Source organism: Micropterus dolomieu, linkage group LG15 (assembly GCF_021292245.1).
Source record: "Micropterus dolomieu isolate WLL.071019.BEF.003 ecotype Adirondacks linkage group LG15, ASM2129224v1, whole genome shotgun sequence".
In the NCBI taxonomy this organism is placed as follows: domain Eukaryota; kingdom Metazoa; phylum Chordata; class Actinopteri; order Centrarchiformes; family Centrarchidae; genus Micropterus; species Micropterus dolomieu.
Genome location: NC_060164.1, coordinates 20,071,605 through 20,088,964, shown reverse-complemented (window position 1 = coordinate 20,088,964; position 17,360 = coordinate 20,071,605). Strand labels below are relative to the sequence as shown.

The window sequence follows — 17,360 nt, the reverse complement described above, 5'->3', positions numbered from 1 at the left end:
AATAGGTTTGCAAAGTGACAAAGCCCAGCCCAAAGGGAGTTCCCATCTCCCACAGAATGCACTGCTCTGAACTGCTTGAAAACAGCTCTTTGTAGTCCAGCCGTTTCCCTTCCTTCACTGTGACGTCACAATGAAAATGCGTCATAAAGCTTGCAAATCGGCTAGCAGGGTCAGGCACTTGAACATACTTCACAGACTGTTCCAGTGCGGAGTTGTTGTAAACGTTAGCTAACACAGCTAAAGTTATAACTATAATGCTAACGTTACACCTGATGTGAAAGCTACTCAGCAAACGTTCAAATTGTTTGGCCAATTTTTATGTAAAATTGAATTGCAATATGGTGATTTTTGTAGTGGTTTATTGTAAGATGTGGAACAATGATGTTGTATGGTTGTGGACTTGTGAGTAACTTATACCATCTGCTAGGTTACGGTCGCAGTCTGAAGTGGCTTTGATTTGGATCACACTACCTTGTTTGTTACGACACGCCCTTCTCTGCTTCTGATTGGCTAGTAGTCCTTACCTGGGAACTGCGCATGTGAAACTCCCAACAAAGATCACTCTGTAGCTCAAGAGCGGAGCGTACAACACATTGGGTGAAAAGAGGAGCTGCAGCAATGTGCAGTATGAGAAAAATATGGTGTTTTTTGAAAATTAAACCATGTAAACTTGTTCTGGTACAACCCCTAAATAAGATTTTGAACCTGAAAATGAGCCACCTCTTTAAAACAAGAGATTAGAGAAAAGCACCGACAAAACACAGCAAATCTCTAATGTAGAATAGCCATTATCACTTATAGCAAGAGGCTAATAAGGAGAAAGGGTTTTCAAGGTGTTCAATACTACTTAAAGGTAAATTTAAGAGATAAGATAAATTAGTTAACTAATGGTTAGATGTATTTGTTTCCTTTTAAATGGCATGTTTGGGTTTATGTTGGGTTAACATTTACATGAAATGCATCTTGGATCGTTGACCCACCAGGATGCACCATGGTTTCATGTATTTGATAAATTTATTTATTTTTGTTTTGGTGTTGTTTAATGGTCACCTAATACAGGTTCTAATTTGCAGTCTATTTATCGTTAGAGGATGACTGACAACCTTATACTCATGCACAGACACGGTGTTACATTTGAAGCTGCAACTTTACTTTTATGACCACAGCATTACACCATCTTTTCCTGTTTTCCTGATACTAGTGGGGCTTATTATGTTATTTGTTTCTCTTGTCTTCCACTAAGTCAGTCTACTGTCACTGGCAACGCTGGTTTCCATCCCAAGAATGTAAGATAGGAATCTTGGAGGAAATTGAATCCAGTTCCTCAGCATATCTCAGGACTGCATACCCATTTGTGTGGGTTCTTTAAGCAACATGAGCATGCATTTCAAATCTAGCTTTGCTTGGTTGTGGGTTTTTTCCTCTGTTGATCATAGGTGTTAGCACTGGGAACACTGGGGACATGTCCCCACCACTTTTTGAAATGGCTGATTTTGTCCCCATAACTTTTTGAAAGCATTTGTTTAAAATGTTCTGAAAAATAGCTTGCACCAAGAAATGTCAAATAACAGAAGAAAATGCTTTGAGAGAAGGTTTATTTGCACAATAAGAAAACACGAAATGCAGTGTAAATATAGAAGAAACAAATGTGCAATGTCAAAACATTTTACTTAAGCTAAAAAAATCAATTTACTGATTACTGCATTATATTTTTATATTTTGAATTGTCACCTGCCACCTGAATTTTGTGTTTCCCTTTATATAAATAAAGACATTTCAATTTGGTGCAGAAATTGGATCCTGAATACATGAAATTAAGTGTTTAATTTTGGGGGGGAGGACATCCATACCCTCTCTCATGTATTTGTGCCTTGAATATTTCTTCAAAATAGTGTTAAAATATCTTCTTGTCTAGATTTTCATCTTGACATTTTGTACATGTGTTCATGGTCCCCAGAGGATGATAGTGACCCCTGACTTTTATAGCACCATCATGAGCTTGACATTTGTGGTTTTGAGTGAGATTTCTCAACAGCTATCTGATAGGTTTCTGTGAAATTAGGTACAGATATTCAGGAATATTTATAAGAACCATCAGGTCTACATTTCAAGTTTCCTGTACTTGGGGTTATAGTCAAGTATGCAAAACTAATAACATTATCGTCAGCCTCAACTGTGCATCATGTTTAATGCTGATTAGCTAAAGGTAGCATGCTAACATGCTAAACTACAATGGTTAACATTATACCTGCAAAACATCACCATGTTAGCATTGTCCCTGTCAGCATGCTGACATTAGCAATTCAGACTAACTAAGCTTATATCATGGCTAAAGACTCTAGGTTTATTTAAATGTGATAGGGATATAATATTCATTCATTTATTCACTCACTGTTACCCTATCTTCCTTTTGTAGCCAATAGCAGGCAGTAATGTCTACACATTGAACCACTCTTCCTCCCTCTCTGCTCACACAGCCGGACTGCCCACAGTAAATATAAGACTTATCTCGGTCTTTATAGCCAGATATTTGTGATACAGTTTAGATACGTTGTTCTCCACTCCAGCCTACTAACTTTATGATGTTTTAACTGCTCTCAGTTGTGATGACAGCCAAACAAAAAGTCATAAAAGCTCTTCATCTTGATGAACTCGCTTCATGTGTTTACCCAGCTGTTCACGTCTAGCGTTATGAACTGACATTGTGGAACTATCTGCTGATCCGAGGCTGACATATATTTATTTAGACATCAAAGTATTTGACAAATTAAAATTTCAATTGTGCCATATTTAAAGTTAAGGGTTAACAAAGGTGATTATTACAAAGCTCATCAAAGTCATTAGATTTCTTGCTCTGGGGCACATGAATGTCTGGGTACAATTTCTTGATAATCCATACAAGAGTTGTCAGTCTACACTCAAGCGGTGGACTGACCAACCAACAGCCAGACAATCCCATCACCAGAGCCTGGAAATGTTAGTCTTATTCCTAAGACTATCTATCATCTTTTTTGACCCAACATAAACAAAAGAGGACTTAAAGGACAAGTTAGGAAATATGCTTAATCTCTTACCTACGAGTACGAGTAAGTCTTTTAAATAAACAGCTACTAAATATACTAGATATTGTAGTGAGATGGTTTTGTAAGGGACTGTTTCCTTAAATTATTTGTCTTCAACAGTGATGTTTTAGTTAGTACCCTTGCTTTGGTATGTTGGCATTTGCTGTGGCAGTCAGGTGTGTTTGCTTTGGCATTTAGCTAATCTAAATGCTCATTCAAGTAGTGTTACATCACAAAGCTGCTGTTTGGAGAAAGTAATCAAAGGTGACATTGTAACTCTGAACTCTTAACTGAAATGACCTGGACACACACACACACACACACACATATATACACACATTAACTCAGTTTACATACAGCTAAAGAGACAAAGACAGAGAAGGAGAAAAGGTATACGCAAATTGAAGATGCATTCGAAGCTCACCCTAAGCAACCCTCCACATAAGCCAATCAGGTTTTTGTTGGCTATAATGGGCCTTTACTGTGGGTGTCTGGCGAGTGCTGGATAAACACTCTCTGTCTGAGGGACAACCCCACATACGCTGGAGATCCTACTCCATCCCGGGATTAGATGTGACATTTAGGAGTCCCTGAAAGACTTTCTTGTCCTTCAAGTGCTACTACACATTCGGATAAAGATAGTTTCCTGGTTGTAAACTTGGGACTTTTTCTGGCAATTGTATGTATTCAAAAGTCTTGTTGACACATGCTTGAAAATGAAGACTTCTAAAAAAGAGGTAATACAGTTATTTAGCAAACTACTAATACAGTTCAAACCCTACAGTTACATATTCTCTAGCCTGTAAGGATTGTCGTGGTCCTAACGGTGTGGACGGCAGGTTCCTCTCTCTTCTCCTTCCTCCCCCTTCTTCCCTGCACTGTAATAGATGAGGTCAGTAGTAGTTAACCACACGAAAAGGTCAAGACACACTTACAGAAGAAGGAGGGTTATATTTTTGAGAGTGAAAGATGGAAAATGATTGGATTTTTAGAAAGAGTCAGAGGGAGACACAAACCAGCCGTGTTAATCTGTGTCAGTGCTCTTCTATTCTTAGCTGGTCCCATCGGCCAGCAGAAATATGAGAGAGACACGTGATGACAAGCTGATAAATTTAGAGAGAGGGTCAACAGTGACAGAACCCCCAGACCGGTAGCCTACCAAACTCCAGATGTGTGTGGATGGTACAGAAGAGCAGAATGGGAGTGTCAAGTCTTCTTCCACATACCTTTTTAGGAGAATTGTTTCCCAGTGTCATATTTCATACTTCATCATGTCATATAGCCTTGGGCTCTACTGTACATTTATTTAAGCTCTGGAAATGGTGGCAACTGAGTAGAGGCCTCCCTCTAGTGCCAATAACGTAAAATACATACTAGAATGTTCCGACAAGCTGAGATAAGTGGGCTCCCCAAGCACATTGTTTGACATATACTGTATGCACAAAACTACTTTTAAAGCACACGTTGCAGAAGGTCTGCTGATTATTATTGAATTTATTTATTACTTTAACACTTTTCCTCCCAATAAATATGGACATAAAATGCTATTATATTTTTAATTAAACTTAAATTATGGTTAAATAATAATAATAACAACAACAACAGCATGTGCCTTAAATACTTCATCAGTTTTTCAGTTCATCTTGCTGTTACACAAAATAATAATAATAAGAAAATTCTTGATCAAAAAGTACAGAATTGGTAAGGTAAATTAGTTTTGTCCCATATATTTGTGGGAATGTCTGTGACCTTTAGTAGTGTACGTCAGATTGCCCATGACCAGGCATCTTAAGAGGCACTCCTTTAATAAAGAACATACAAATCATATAATATAATAATGTAATGCACTGTGATGTAATATAATAACAGTTCTAATTCGTTCCGTTCTATGAACGTCAATAGAATGTAGAACTGTTCTAAGAACGTCACACGACACAGAAATCAGATGCAGACAGAACATTTCACCTTTGTTCAGTCTCACAAAAAGTCCACACAGAAGCATTAACTTGATTCAGTAATTCAAAAGCCAACTATGGAGAAACATTTCCAACCAAGTGAGTAATTTTAAACATTTATTTTCGATCAGTAAAGCTAATTGTTGCCAAATTTCAACTTTAGGATCCTTATTTCAGTATTTTATAACTAGTATATGAGTATTTTTGTAGGTTATTTGTTTGATGTAACTGGTAGTTTATATATTAACTGTTTTACTTAGACTTAGGAATAGTATTCCTGATTTGCAAGTTGCTCCAAATTCAATAAAGGAAAAAAGTGCTGCAGAGAAATAAATCAACCAAATGCACAGGAGAAGAGCAGCCTTTTCATTTATTTATTTAGATTTTTTATTGGCTAAACTTGGATCATATCTAAGATCATCAAGACATTGCTTCCAATTTTTAGGTATTCTGCTTTACTCTAATAGTACTCAAATACTTAATTAAACTTTAAATGCAGGACTGATGCTTATAATTGAGTATGTTTTACATGACATATCCCACGTTTACTTAAGGAAAGAATCTGGATTCCTTTTCCCACCACTGCTCAGTTGCAATTATCAGCAGTGAGGTGGGAGCAAAGTTTAGTAAATTGGGTCGCTATAGGCACTATAACAAAATCAGGAAATCTAGCTTTTAACAGTGAATTCGTGTTTGGCAGCTTTGCTTTATCTCTTGTCTTTTAGCATGGATGCAAACTTCCCTTAATGCTTTAAAAAGTGACACTGATAGTGAATACTTGGCTTGTAATCTTACAAAAGTCCATGGGGAGAGGCGATACCTTTACTCTCCAACCTGTAACAGCTCTGAACTGGACTGTATCTCCACCGCATCATCTCATCCTGCTGTATCTGGGACTGGATCCTCCAAATCTACACCAGGACCGGGAGGTCTCCTCTTGTGGGAGCCAGTCAGCAGGAATGCTACTCCCCTGATGGAGGCCTCATGCTTTCTGAGGAATGATCTTCAGTCTTCTTCTTGCATGAGCTACAGCACTAAGGTCACAGAAAGCAGCTGGATATTGAGGTCTTTGCTTCGGGTCACTTTCAGCTCCAACTACCTTGACCCTAATGTGTATCAAGGCTATGAGACTATTGGTTGCAGATACCTCTATGCTCCCTTACCTGAAATATCTGGATTTGTGGATGAGGGCTTTCCGCCTTGCAGCCAGATTCATCATCACAAATGTGAGCCAGACGTCAGTTCCCTTGAAAGTGAGAAACTGGGTGAGGCATGCTGCTGTACTGCAGCTTCAAATAAATGCTGAAATCAGTTTAGTGATTTAAAAAGATGCATTCAACATACTTATAACATACTTATAAGGATTCAAATCTGAATGACTCTTTTCAGGCCAAGTTACTGTAAGCAGAAGAGCCTACAGTTGGGATCATGCAGAACCATGGAGTAACGAAGACAGATTTACTGCATCCATGTGATTTCCTGAAATTTTAATAGAATTATCAGCATAATTCATTTTAATGTGTCTTATGGACACTTTTACACATTCACACCAAAATACAGAAACATATGGATAAGAGTTGAATCAGGTCTCTCCATCAACCTTTTACATTAGTGGTTTACAATCTTTCTGGTTTATATAACAGCATAAAATGAACCAATTCCTGTAAAGCAGCATTGTTTAAAATAGTTTTTCTTTAAGGCTTACACTACTAGACTTCTTAACTTTGCACATATTTATACCAATTTATGTATATGGTGAAGTATATTGGCGTTATGTTTTATACATAGAAGTTATTATTTCAGATATATTTCTATAGTTTCCATTTCTTTCCTACCTCTTTAGTCGGTTCCTTTTATCTTATCCCCTATTTCTTTTCTATGAGCTGAAAAAACAACAAATATATTTTACGTGGCAACACGGTGTTTGACATGAGTTGACAATCAATCGATTGACTGGACACAACAACACAGATGCAGCATCTCACCATTAGTGGCAGGATGTTAGTCAGTACATTTACTCAAGTACAATTTTGAGGTACTGGTACTTTACTTCATCATTTTATCTTACTTTATACTTCTACGCAACTACATTTATTTTGACGCTTTAGTTACTAGTTAATTTACAGCCAGATTATTAATACAAAATATAATTAATTAGTATGAATTTTTATGGATTAAGCTGTTTGGCAGTATATAAAGTAATACAAATTAGCCCCACCTTTACCAGCAGCAACAATAGCGATTCTCACACATTAATGCAACAATAACTATCCATTAATATAATATATATTAGTCTGAAACATAATGAATACTTGTTACTTTGAATATATTTTAATGCTAATACTTTTGTACCTGTAACGAAAGATCTGAATGCAGGATTTTAATTGTAACAGAGTATTTCTACACTGTGGTATTGCTAGTTTTGCTGAAGTAAAAGATCTGAGTACTTCTTCTACTACTGCCATTTACTTGACTTTACACACAAAGTCAGTATCCATCTTCTGCTTCTACTGGATGTTTACAGGAGTCTAAACGTATGCATGTGAGAGTTACTTGACAATATGTATGTATCAAGGACTTTGCAAATTATGGAAAGAAATTTAAAACCATTTTAAAAGTTTTTTTCACTGTTACCACATGGTGGCAGTATAGTCCTGGTTGAGTTTTGTGCAGCCAGTCGGTTTGAATTGGGAGGCAAATCAGAGTTGATTTGAAATTCGTTTTCACTGTTTGAGCCTAGAAGACATATAATCATATGTCTCTGTTTGTTTCTCCTGTTGTGCTTTTTCACGAGGACCTAAAAATGTGCGCGTTTTCTTTTGAATGAGGGAGTTTGACCAAACATTTAGATTCAGTCTGGTCTGAGCTTCAGCAGCCACATCAAAGCAACAGCTAAATCAACATTTTATCATCTCAAGTCATTCAAGGCTTGGTCTCCAGCAGGGTGGACTATTATGAAGGTTTCTTGTCTGGCCTCCCCAAAAAATACTATCAGACAACTTCAGCGCAGTCAGAATGCTGCTGCCAGAGTTTTAACAAGCCACAAAAGACTCCTGATTTTAAATCTTTACGTTGGCATCCAGTTAATTATAGAAGAGATTTTAGTGGTGATTGTGGTTTATAAATTACTTAACAACCTGGGTCCAAAATACGTCTCTGATCTGTTTAAGGAATATACTCCCAATAGGTCTCTTGGACCGCTTTCTGCTACGATGCTGCAAACAGATGGAAGCAATGTCTTGATGATCTTAGATATGATCCAAGTTTAGCCAATAAAAAATCTAAATAAATAAATGAAAAGGCTGCTATTCTCCTGTGCATTTGGTTGATTTATTTCTCTGCAGCACTTTTTTCCTTTATTGAATTTGGAGCAACTTGCAACTTATTAATGCACTGTAACTGTTTCATAACTGTCTTTGTGGTATTTATTATTATTTTTGTCTGTATTGTTTCATTTAATTTAATCTTTTAAAATATAATTTGATTCTATTATTCTGTTTTTCTTTTTATTGTGTTCTTATGCTGTTCTAATGCATTTCTTCACCTTACTGTATGTAAAGCACTTTGAGTTGCCCCTGTTTTTAAAAGCTGATCACCTTAAAAAACAGGAATCAACTGCAATGAGTAATTTTACAACATGCATGTGAGGCCATTTTGATAAATAAATGATAACATTTGCAGTGGTCTGCTTGCACTGTCGCCTTTGTGCAAGAAGGTCTTGTATTTGAACCTGGAGCATGTGGATGCATGGATTTACTCAAGTACTGTAATTAAGTACAATTTTCCTGCTCCACTACATTTATTTTGGGTCCTGGGTCATTCCAGGCCTTTCTGTGTGGAGCTTGCATGTTCTTCCCGTGTCTGTGTGTGTTCTCTCTGGGTGCTCCGGACTCCTCCCACCGTCCAAAGACATGCAGGCTAGGTTAATTGGTGACTGTAAATTGCCATTAGGTGTGAATGTGATTGTGAGTGGTTGTTCTTGTCTGTGTGCCCTGTGATGGACTGGCGACCTGTCCAGGGAGTACTCCGCCTCTTGCCAGATGCCAGCTGGGATTGGCTCCAGCACCCACGCGACCCTGTATTGACGATGGATGGATGGATGGATGATATCATTTGTGTTTGAACGATTGCATCAGGCTCCACAAAGATTTCAGCTATTCTTTTCTCAAAATAATAACTTTTAATTTGATATGATACATTTCCCCCGCGACCCTGTGCGCAGGATGAGCGGTTGACGATGGATGGATGGATGATACATTTCATGTAAAATCTGTTATCAAACAATAAGTGGCATGACATTACATTCAACACACACAGGATGCAGTGACACAAATATCAGAGGACGATGTCTTCTCTTATTGTTTTTAAAAGGCCTCTAATGTTACTTTCAGATATCTTGGATATCAGCGGTGATTGATTCATATGTACCTCATCCCTTATGTTTTCCAAATAAACCAGAAAACTGTGCACATTTGTTAATGATGAATAGAGCATATGATATTGAATGGCCTGGGAGGAAAACCTTAAGATTATATACTCAGCATAAACATTTATTCTAATGTCACACATCAGTTTTGATGTCTTGTATATCAGCTTTTATTGCACATGCAAAGGCACCAGTGTCAATAATTAAAAGGCAGGTGAGACTTGGCAGCCCTGTCTGCAGACAGGGTTGGATACTAATCAAACAATATTTGATGGTTTAAACTGCTGCTACTGGTTTGCAATTCAGTACTTTAATCCATTTCATTAAGACAGAGCCAACGTCTTAAACATCAAACAAATATGGCCACCCCACCAACCAATCAGATCCATAGGGAGCTGACCATCACAGGTAGGTCTCCTCATGTTATTAAGCAAATCGTTTCTTTGCCACATTTTTTTGTTTTTCTATTAGATCATTGTAAAGCATAATAAGGAAAGGAAACAACATATCCTGAAATTATGGTAAACATATCTTCCCCTACCAGATTTTATTTCTTACTCCAGTACAGATGTCTCCTTTTCCTGTCTGAACATTTTTACTGTAAATTAAGTTAAAATGTCATTTTAAAACCTGAAAATATGTCTTTCACTTCTCAATGTCAAAGCCTGGAAAGCCTAATATTTGTGCATGAGAGAAATACTTTGGGATGATATGTTTCACACATTAAGGTCCTGTTGTTCCTGAGCTGGTGTAAAAATGCAGCCTTTGATCCTAAAACTTCCTCCAGTCAGCAACATGTTCATTGTCCCCTCTCTTCAACTCCTCATACAGTTTGGGTTGCTGAATCAACAGCATTGTTGCCAGGTTGTCATGGTGTCTGATTGTTGAGTATCACGTCACGCGCCCCATCACAGCGGGACGTCCCTCCGAGCCTGCACACGATCCCGTTGTCGTCAGGACGTTTACCTTGGCAACCACGAGAGGCTGGTAGAGAAGTTGGTGGTGTTCATGTCACCTCATTGGGTAGGTAGGTAGGAACAGAGCAGACACATATAATTAAAAGGTTCACACACAGTTAAATCTGTTCCCGTGATGTTTTTTGAAACCAGTTTTGACAGTGAGTGGACGATGGCAACACTACTGATTTGATACAGAGCAACCAGAATATGTGTAATGTTATTTTTATTCAATCGTATTTTTCCTTCCCAAATCCTTTGTCTATGTATTTATAAATAAAAAAAACAGTGGTGGAACAAGTAGTCAGATCTTATATTTAAGTACAATTTGCAGTAACCCACTGTAAAAACACTTTTATGTACAAGTAAAGTCCTGTATTCAAACTTTTACTAACATCAACATGTACTTGAAATGTATGAAAAGTAGGCCTACTTGTCATGCAGAATGGACCTTATTTTTATATTAACCTTTTGTATAGTGTGTGTTGTTTGATTATTATTATTGGCACATTTACATGTTAAAAGCATGTTGGTGGAGCCCATTTTAAGTACTTCACGTACTTTTGGGTAGTTCAATGTAATTTAAAGATGATCATTATTAATTATCTGCAGTAAATAACTAGTAACAATAGCTGTCAATAATTGTAGTGTAATAAAAAGTACAATATTTCCCTTTGAAATGTAGTAGAGAAGTAGCAGCAGCAGTAACAGCAGAAAAACCAAAATACTAAAATACCTCTAAACTGTACCTAAGTACATTACTAGAGTAAATGTACTTACTTTCCACCGATGATAATAACCCTCGTTTATCACAGTGGGGTCGGGCAGGCTTTTAATGTTGCCGAACTGAAATGTCTCTGCAGCACATAACTACATACTACATACTGTAGTTATAAAAAAGGTGATAATTTTTATATCAACAGTTTTCGTGAATCAGAAACGTGATTTGGAGCACTAGTGGCAAGAAGACTCCGTCCAAGCCCTCAGGGGCAGGAGTCTGAAAGGGAAAAGCCGGGCCAAGACTCCAAGGCCAGGCTAGCTAACACACCAGCAGGGGGTCTCATCACTCTCTCCACACTTCTGCTGTCAGTGCTTTTGTTTCAACAACATTACTCACTCTCAATGCTCTGCCTCCCAGGTAACTATACTGCCAAGCTGGTGCTGCTGGAGAGTGAGACAGTAAGCCTTAACACAGCCCTCACAAACTGTGGGTCAACCAAATGCTATCCAGGGAAGAAGAAAAACACATCCACTAGACTGATTTTATACATTCAGACTGTGTGGCAACATGTATATATCACACATCACTGTCAAATGTAAATGTAAAGAGGCTTATACATGCATATTGTACACAAACAACCTACTGCATGTATATAAAGTAAATTATTATTATACCCATTCAACATTTATTGCAGTACAAATAGCACTTTCACAGATCATTGTACTCCGCACCTTTTTTAAAAAATTTACAGAAACTGTACATCGACACATGTATATTGTTTATGTGTGTCTTCCTGGCATTGTTCTTAGAATTGCGTGTAAGTACACTGAGATACACTAAAAACCAGACTCAAGTTTCTCGTGTGTAAACATGCTGATTCTGACAATGTTATTTGTATTCTGTCAGTAGCTGTGCTGGTTTGTGTCAACTTGTGACTTCTTTTTTACTACACTTGCTTATTGTTGACAAATGCTGCTAATTGACAGTAAACTTAATATGAGATCTTCATGAAAATGTTTGTAATTATGAATAAATTACGTAGAGCAAAAATATGTCGTTTGACAGAAGAAATAACAGAATTAAATACACTCTTTAGCTGCTGCAGCCACACTTGGTCGTGTATGGCTAATAACAGTGGGTAATGTTAGTTAATGTTAGCAAACTTTTGATAGATATTGCTGCATTGGAAGCACATTACTGAGTCAGTTCTTAATGGATCTTCTCCATTAGCGCTTCTGTTAGTAGCTTAGCATTTTAGCAAAATGCTAAACAGTAAAAAAAAGTTGCATTAAGCATATCCAAGGGGATAGAATTTAGTAGGAATGGTATGTCCCTACCAATATCCCTTGACTACTGAATTGTCCCTATAGCAATAATTTTGATTAAAACAATTCATTACAACCTCTGTTGTCCGTCAGCGTCTAGTCAATATATTTGGTACATAAACAATTAACAGCTCATGTTGAGTCCAAAGTGTTTTTAAAGTTTTTTTAAGACTATGTCCTCCCCCCTCATATTCCTCAGAGCGGTTTGGTCTGCTGCCTACCTTTTTCAGACCCTCAGCAACTTTATTTCTAAAAATCTCCCACTGGGAGATGTTTTAATTGTCCCCACCAACAGTGACATGAAATATCTGCCATTGGCATGATCCCATAATTGTGAATCTTAGCCGCAGCGGACGCTGTTCAGCAAGAGTAAACATAGTCTTTCTTTAAATTGCTTGCATTATGTTGACGTGTAATTCCATTTTGGTACTACAGTCTCTAAATACAAATAATTTTATAATGAAAAGGGAGCAGTCTGAAGCCACATCTCGAGACATGGTTGGTGTAATTTAAAAGATTATTATTCAGTTTGTGCCCTGTGTAGGTGTTGCAATCCTTTTATTTTACCGTAATGACCATAAAATCACAAAAGACATGACATTCACAATATTAACACAATATTAACTAACAATGTTGGGGTAGTTACTCAAAAAAGCTAATCAGTACACACTACTAGTTAGGCTACATTACTTTTGGATTACTGCGTAACATCACCTTTGATGCACAATAACAGTATAAAGTTACACCTCATATATGCTCAGATCTTTCTTATTATAATGAGGACATACACAGGATCTATTTTTATGCTCTTTAATACTACAAAGCTGACAACAAAATTGTGAACATCAGCCCGACATTTGTCAAGAGAATAACAAGGCCAGAGTACAGTACTATAATGCTTAGAACTTTAACTGGACATTTCATTGGAAACATTTATTTTTTAAATAATGAATTTCATTATAATACAACATAACTTAACAGAGGTTGTCCTTCCAACCGTCTAGTGCAAATATTTATTTGTTGAAAACAATACCAGTAAAAAAACTAAGACACTCATCACAATATCAGATGATGGTGAGACTTCAAAGGAAAAACATATCATATGAAATGTACTTTGAACTGTGCATTTAACAGACCAAACCCACACAACAAACTTACTGTAGCTCACTAGCCAAATTATGGTTTTAAAGTAGTTTTCCCTCTTACTGGACATGCTTATCAAACAGTGGTTATACCTCAGGAGCAGGAGTCTCTCAAATCGTTTGTCAGACAACCTATTCCTCATCGGAGTCAGCACAAGACTGCCCAGGCTAAAGAGCCTCGCCACAGGCGCACTAGAGGGTTTCGCTGTCCTTTCGCGAAACAATATGAAGTACTTCCTCCAACCCTCAAAAGACGTCTTTGGCAGCTCTGCCATTTCTGCGTCCTCACAAACTGGCGCTAAAGTCAAAAGTTAGGTTGGAGAAGTGTTAAGCAAACACGCACGAAAAGGACGTTTGATTTATTTTTCTCTCCTCCCGTTATGTGGATAGTTCAAGTGTAATGTGATTTCTAAAGTTATTAACAGTAATGCTTTACATTACTGCGTTACAGTCAAAAGTAATGTGATTACAGTAATGCATTACTTTGTAACATGTTACCCCAACAATGCTAACTAAAAGAAAACCTCAACATCACAAAACAACATGATATTTAGGAGACCAGGGATGGTTATAAAAGGAGTCAGTTGTAACACCTCCAATTTCTCCCATCTGGAACAAGGAATCAATCACCTGATTCACTCTGCACATGCTCAGTTTAGACCTTTTTCTACGGAAAACGTAACACCCTGTGAAAGGCACAGCCAATTATAGAAGGAAAAAAAAATTGAGGTAAGAAAGCTTTTTTTGTTATATAATTGCTTGCTTTGTAGTCATCACACTTAAATCACGTTTGCTGTGTGTATATGTAAATATCTTTCATGCAAGTTGTTAGTGCTAATGTTTTAGCTGTAAGCTTTAAGGTAAGCTAGTTCATGGCATCATGCGTTTGGGTTAGTTGTAACAACAATGATAATGTTACAACCTACCGCAAGAAAAAGTTGAGTTGTATTTATGTTTTCTATGAATTTCTGTATTTGTCAGACACACACACACACACACACACACACACACACACACACAAACACACACACACACACACACATACACACACATATATATGTTTAAACAACGCAGTGTATATTACAACTAACCCAGAGTATCTGAGACTAAACCATGCATTGTCTGTGTTGCAGAGATAACAGCATGGACTAGCAAACACATGTAACTAGATTGTATTACATGTTACACACTGGCAAAAATACAAGCAGAAATGTCAAAAATGTTAAAACCATCCCCGGCCTCCTCGACTGTCCACAAGCAGAGAAAAGCACATGTTCTTTAATGACATACAATGGTCCTGTAAAATATTAATTAGGCTGCAACAGAATAAGTAACAGGTAAGTTCAACTTTCCAAGTACTTCTTATTCTAATCCAACATTTGAATAATTCAGAGGAATATTGCTTTGTCTTGCATCATTTTGTGTTTCTTTAATCTCAGATCCATCTCTGGTGAAAATATGCGGTATAATAACAGGGTGCAGATTTGATTTCTGTTGTCTACCACAACAGCAAAGTTACTCTTGTGTATCTGAATCCTTCACAGACCGAAGATGGATTTTAACGACGTTGTGTCTTCTGCTTTCCCTCACACCTTTCTATTTACTTCCACTGACTATTCCATTTTACAGCTTACCCCCTGGAGGCTTTGCATATAGCACAGAAAAAACCCAACTCAATAATCAAAGCGCTAACATGTTCAACGTTCTTGCAGGAGTCACGCTGTGTTTTTTAAATGTTCTTTTTTGTGTGTTCTAAATGTTTTAGCATTTGCTCAGTAATTATGCTTTAATTCTCATCAACTAAATTTGAAATACCCTGAGGAAATATGATTGTTTACCACATTTTGCTGTTTCGAGGCTCTCATCAATCATTTCCAAACAATTTTCTCTTTTCCTCAAAAACAGAAACTTTTGTTTTCCAAGTACAAGTTAAGAGTTTTTAACATTTCACAGCAAGAGGGAATGTAATAACGCAAGCACTCCGATGGCAGTGGGCTCAACAAGGCCCGGGTCACCACTGTAACTGACTCTCATGCTACCCTCCCAAACACACACACACACACACACACACACTCATACACACACACACACACACACACACACACTCATACACACCCCTGACCCCACACTTTACAACAACGCTCAACTGTGCTTTATGCTCATGTTGTGAACTTTTGCACATACTTGTCAGCATTTTATTATAGTATCATTGCATTTTTTTTATACTTGTACATTTTTTGATCTCCTTACTTTTATATATTTATATTTCTATTTATGTTCATGTGTACTATAAGCACCAATTTAAACCAAGACAAATTCCTCGTATATGAAAATGTACCTGGCAATAAACCCGATTCTGATTCTGATTATTATAAACTTACATAATTTCATAGACTTTCATAGACATTGATGTCACTTGTTTGTTACCTTTATTATGTTTTATGTATGTTTTATTTTTTATGCACATACGTTTTGGTCAAGTTAATGTTGGTGGATTCTTTTGTTGGTAGTTTCACTTTGACATTTTACATCACTGGTGCAGAGGTTTGCCTCCACATAGCCTGTCTACTGTGGTTACACCTCATTCCAGGCTGGACACACAGTCCGCCCTCCACTCCATATTCCCAACATACATGCCCCAGACCAACATGATATCATGGGACAGGGTTTGAATAGCATGCGAATTTAGAGCACAGTTCAAGTGTCATGTCTTTGCATTTAAAGCTTTTCGCCTGTCATTTCCTGCACATATAATGAGATTTGGATGTGCAGGAAAGGACGAAGTCAGGTGACCTTTGCCATGTGACCTTGTCGTCATGATAAGAGTAATAAACATGTGGTTAACATTGTGGAACAGTCGCAATTTGGTTGGTGTAAGCACCAAAACGTCTTGGTTAGGTTTAAGAAGAGCTCATGGTTTGGGTAAAAATAAGGACAATTAAGTCGTCAATTAAGTTATGTATGGAAGTTAAATACGTTACACAAGTTGAATTGCGAAAGTAAGTTGAAATACGTGAACGTTGGCTTTTGTTTTCACACAGGACACAAACAGTTGTCTCCTGGGTGAAAAGGGGACCTCCTCCTTACGTGGATTGTGTTGCACTTTATACTACGTCATCTGACATGATATTCGCGCGTAAGATGACACATTGGTTCAGACTAAATGGCATGAAATAAAACACGTAAAAGGGGCTTTGTCATAACACAAGAAATTACTTAAGACATTTGTGTGTTATCATAACCTCATTTGGTAATACTAGGCCTGGCGGAGATCTGGGGTTCAGCCCAGACAGAACGTATACAAAATTTATTTAAACAGAAACGTGGTCTTGACCACAGCGCACTGCCATTTTTAATACTGCAGTGTTTATTTATATGTCATTGCTGATTGGGTAACACCTGTGACACACCCACCAGACAAGAGAAAACGTACCTCAAAGCCTGTTTTGGACCGCTGTACAGCCGTTTTGAGGAAACACGTTATTCAAGCCGGCAAAACAGCAGCTAGCAGATATTTTAGCTGTGACAATTCTCAAATGTGCAAGGCAGGGAGAAAGCTGCGGGCCACTCCCCCCAATGGATCAAGTCCAAGCTCCAACAAGCAGATCGAGACTGTTTGCTGAGACTGCCAGTAGAGCCTTCAGCTATATTCGGACTGGATACAGCTAAACTGTTGTAGCAGGCACAGGAAAGTCGCCACTGCGCACAAGTGATTTCTTGCAGCTTATCCAGGCGCCCCAGCGGCTACAGGGAGGCAAGAAACCCTGTACCTC

The 17,360-nt window shown here is 37.6% G+C and overlaps 1 protein-coding gene across 1 annotated transcript; it reads left to right on the top strand.

The window, feature by feature from the left end:
- The first annotated feature begins 4,997 nt into the window (after positions 1 to 4,997).
- LOC123984168 lies at positions 4,998 to 6,599 on the top strand. The gene is made up of 3 exons (XM_046070904.1): positions 4,998 to 5,116; positions 5,743 to 6,282; positions 6,407 to 6,599. The coding sequence occupies exons 1-3, from the start codon at positions 5,095 to 5,097 to the stop codon at positions 6,490 to 6,492; spliced, it is 648 nt and encodes a 215-aa protein (XP_045926860.1). The 5' UTR covers positions 4,998 to 5,094; the 3' UTR covers positions 6,493 to 6,599.
- The last annotated feature ends 10,761 nt before the right edge of the window (positions 6,600 to 17,360 follow it).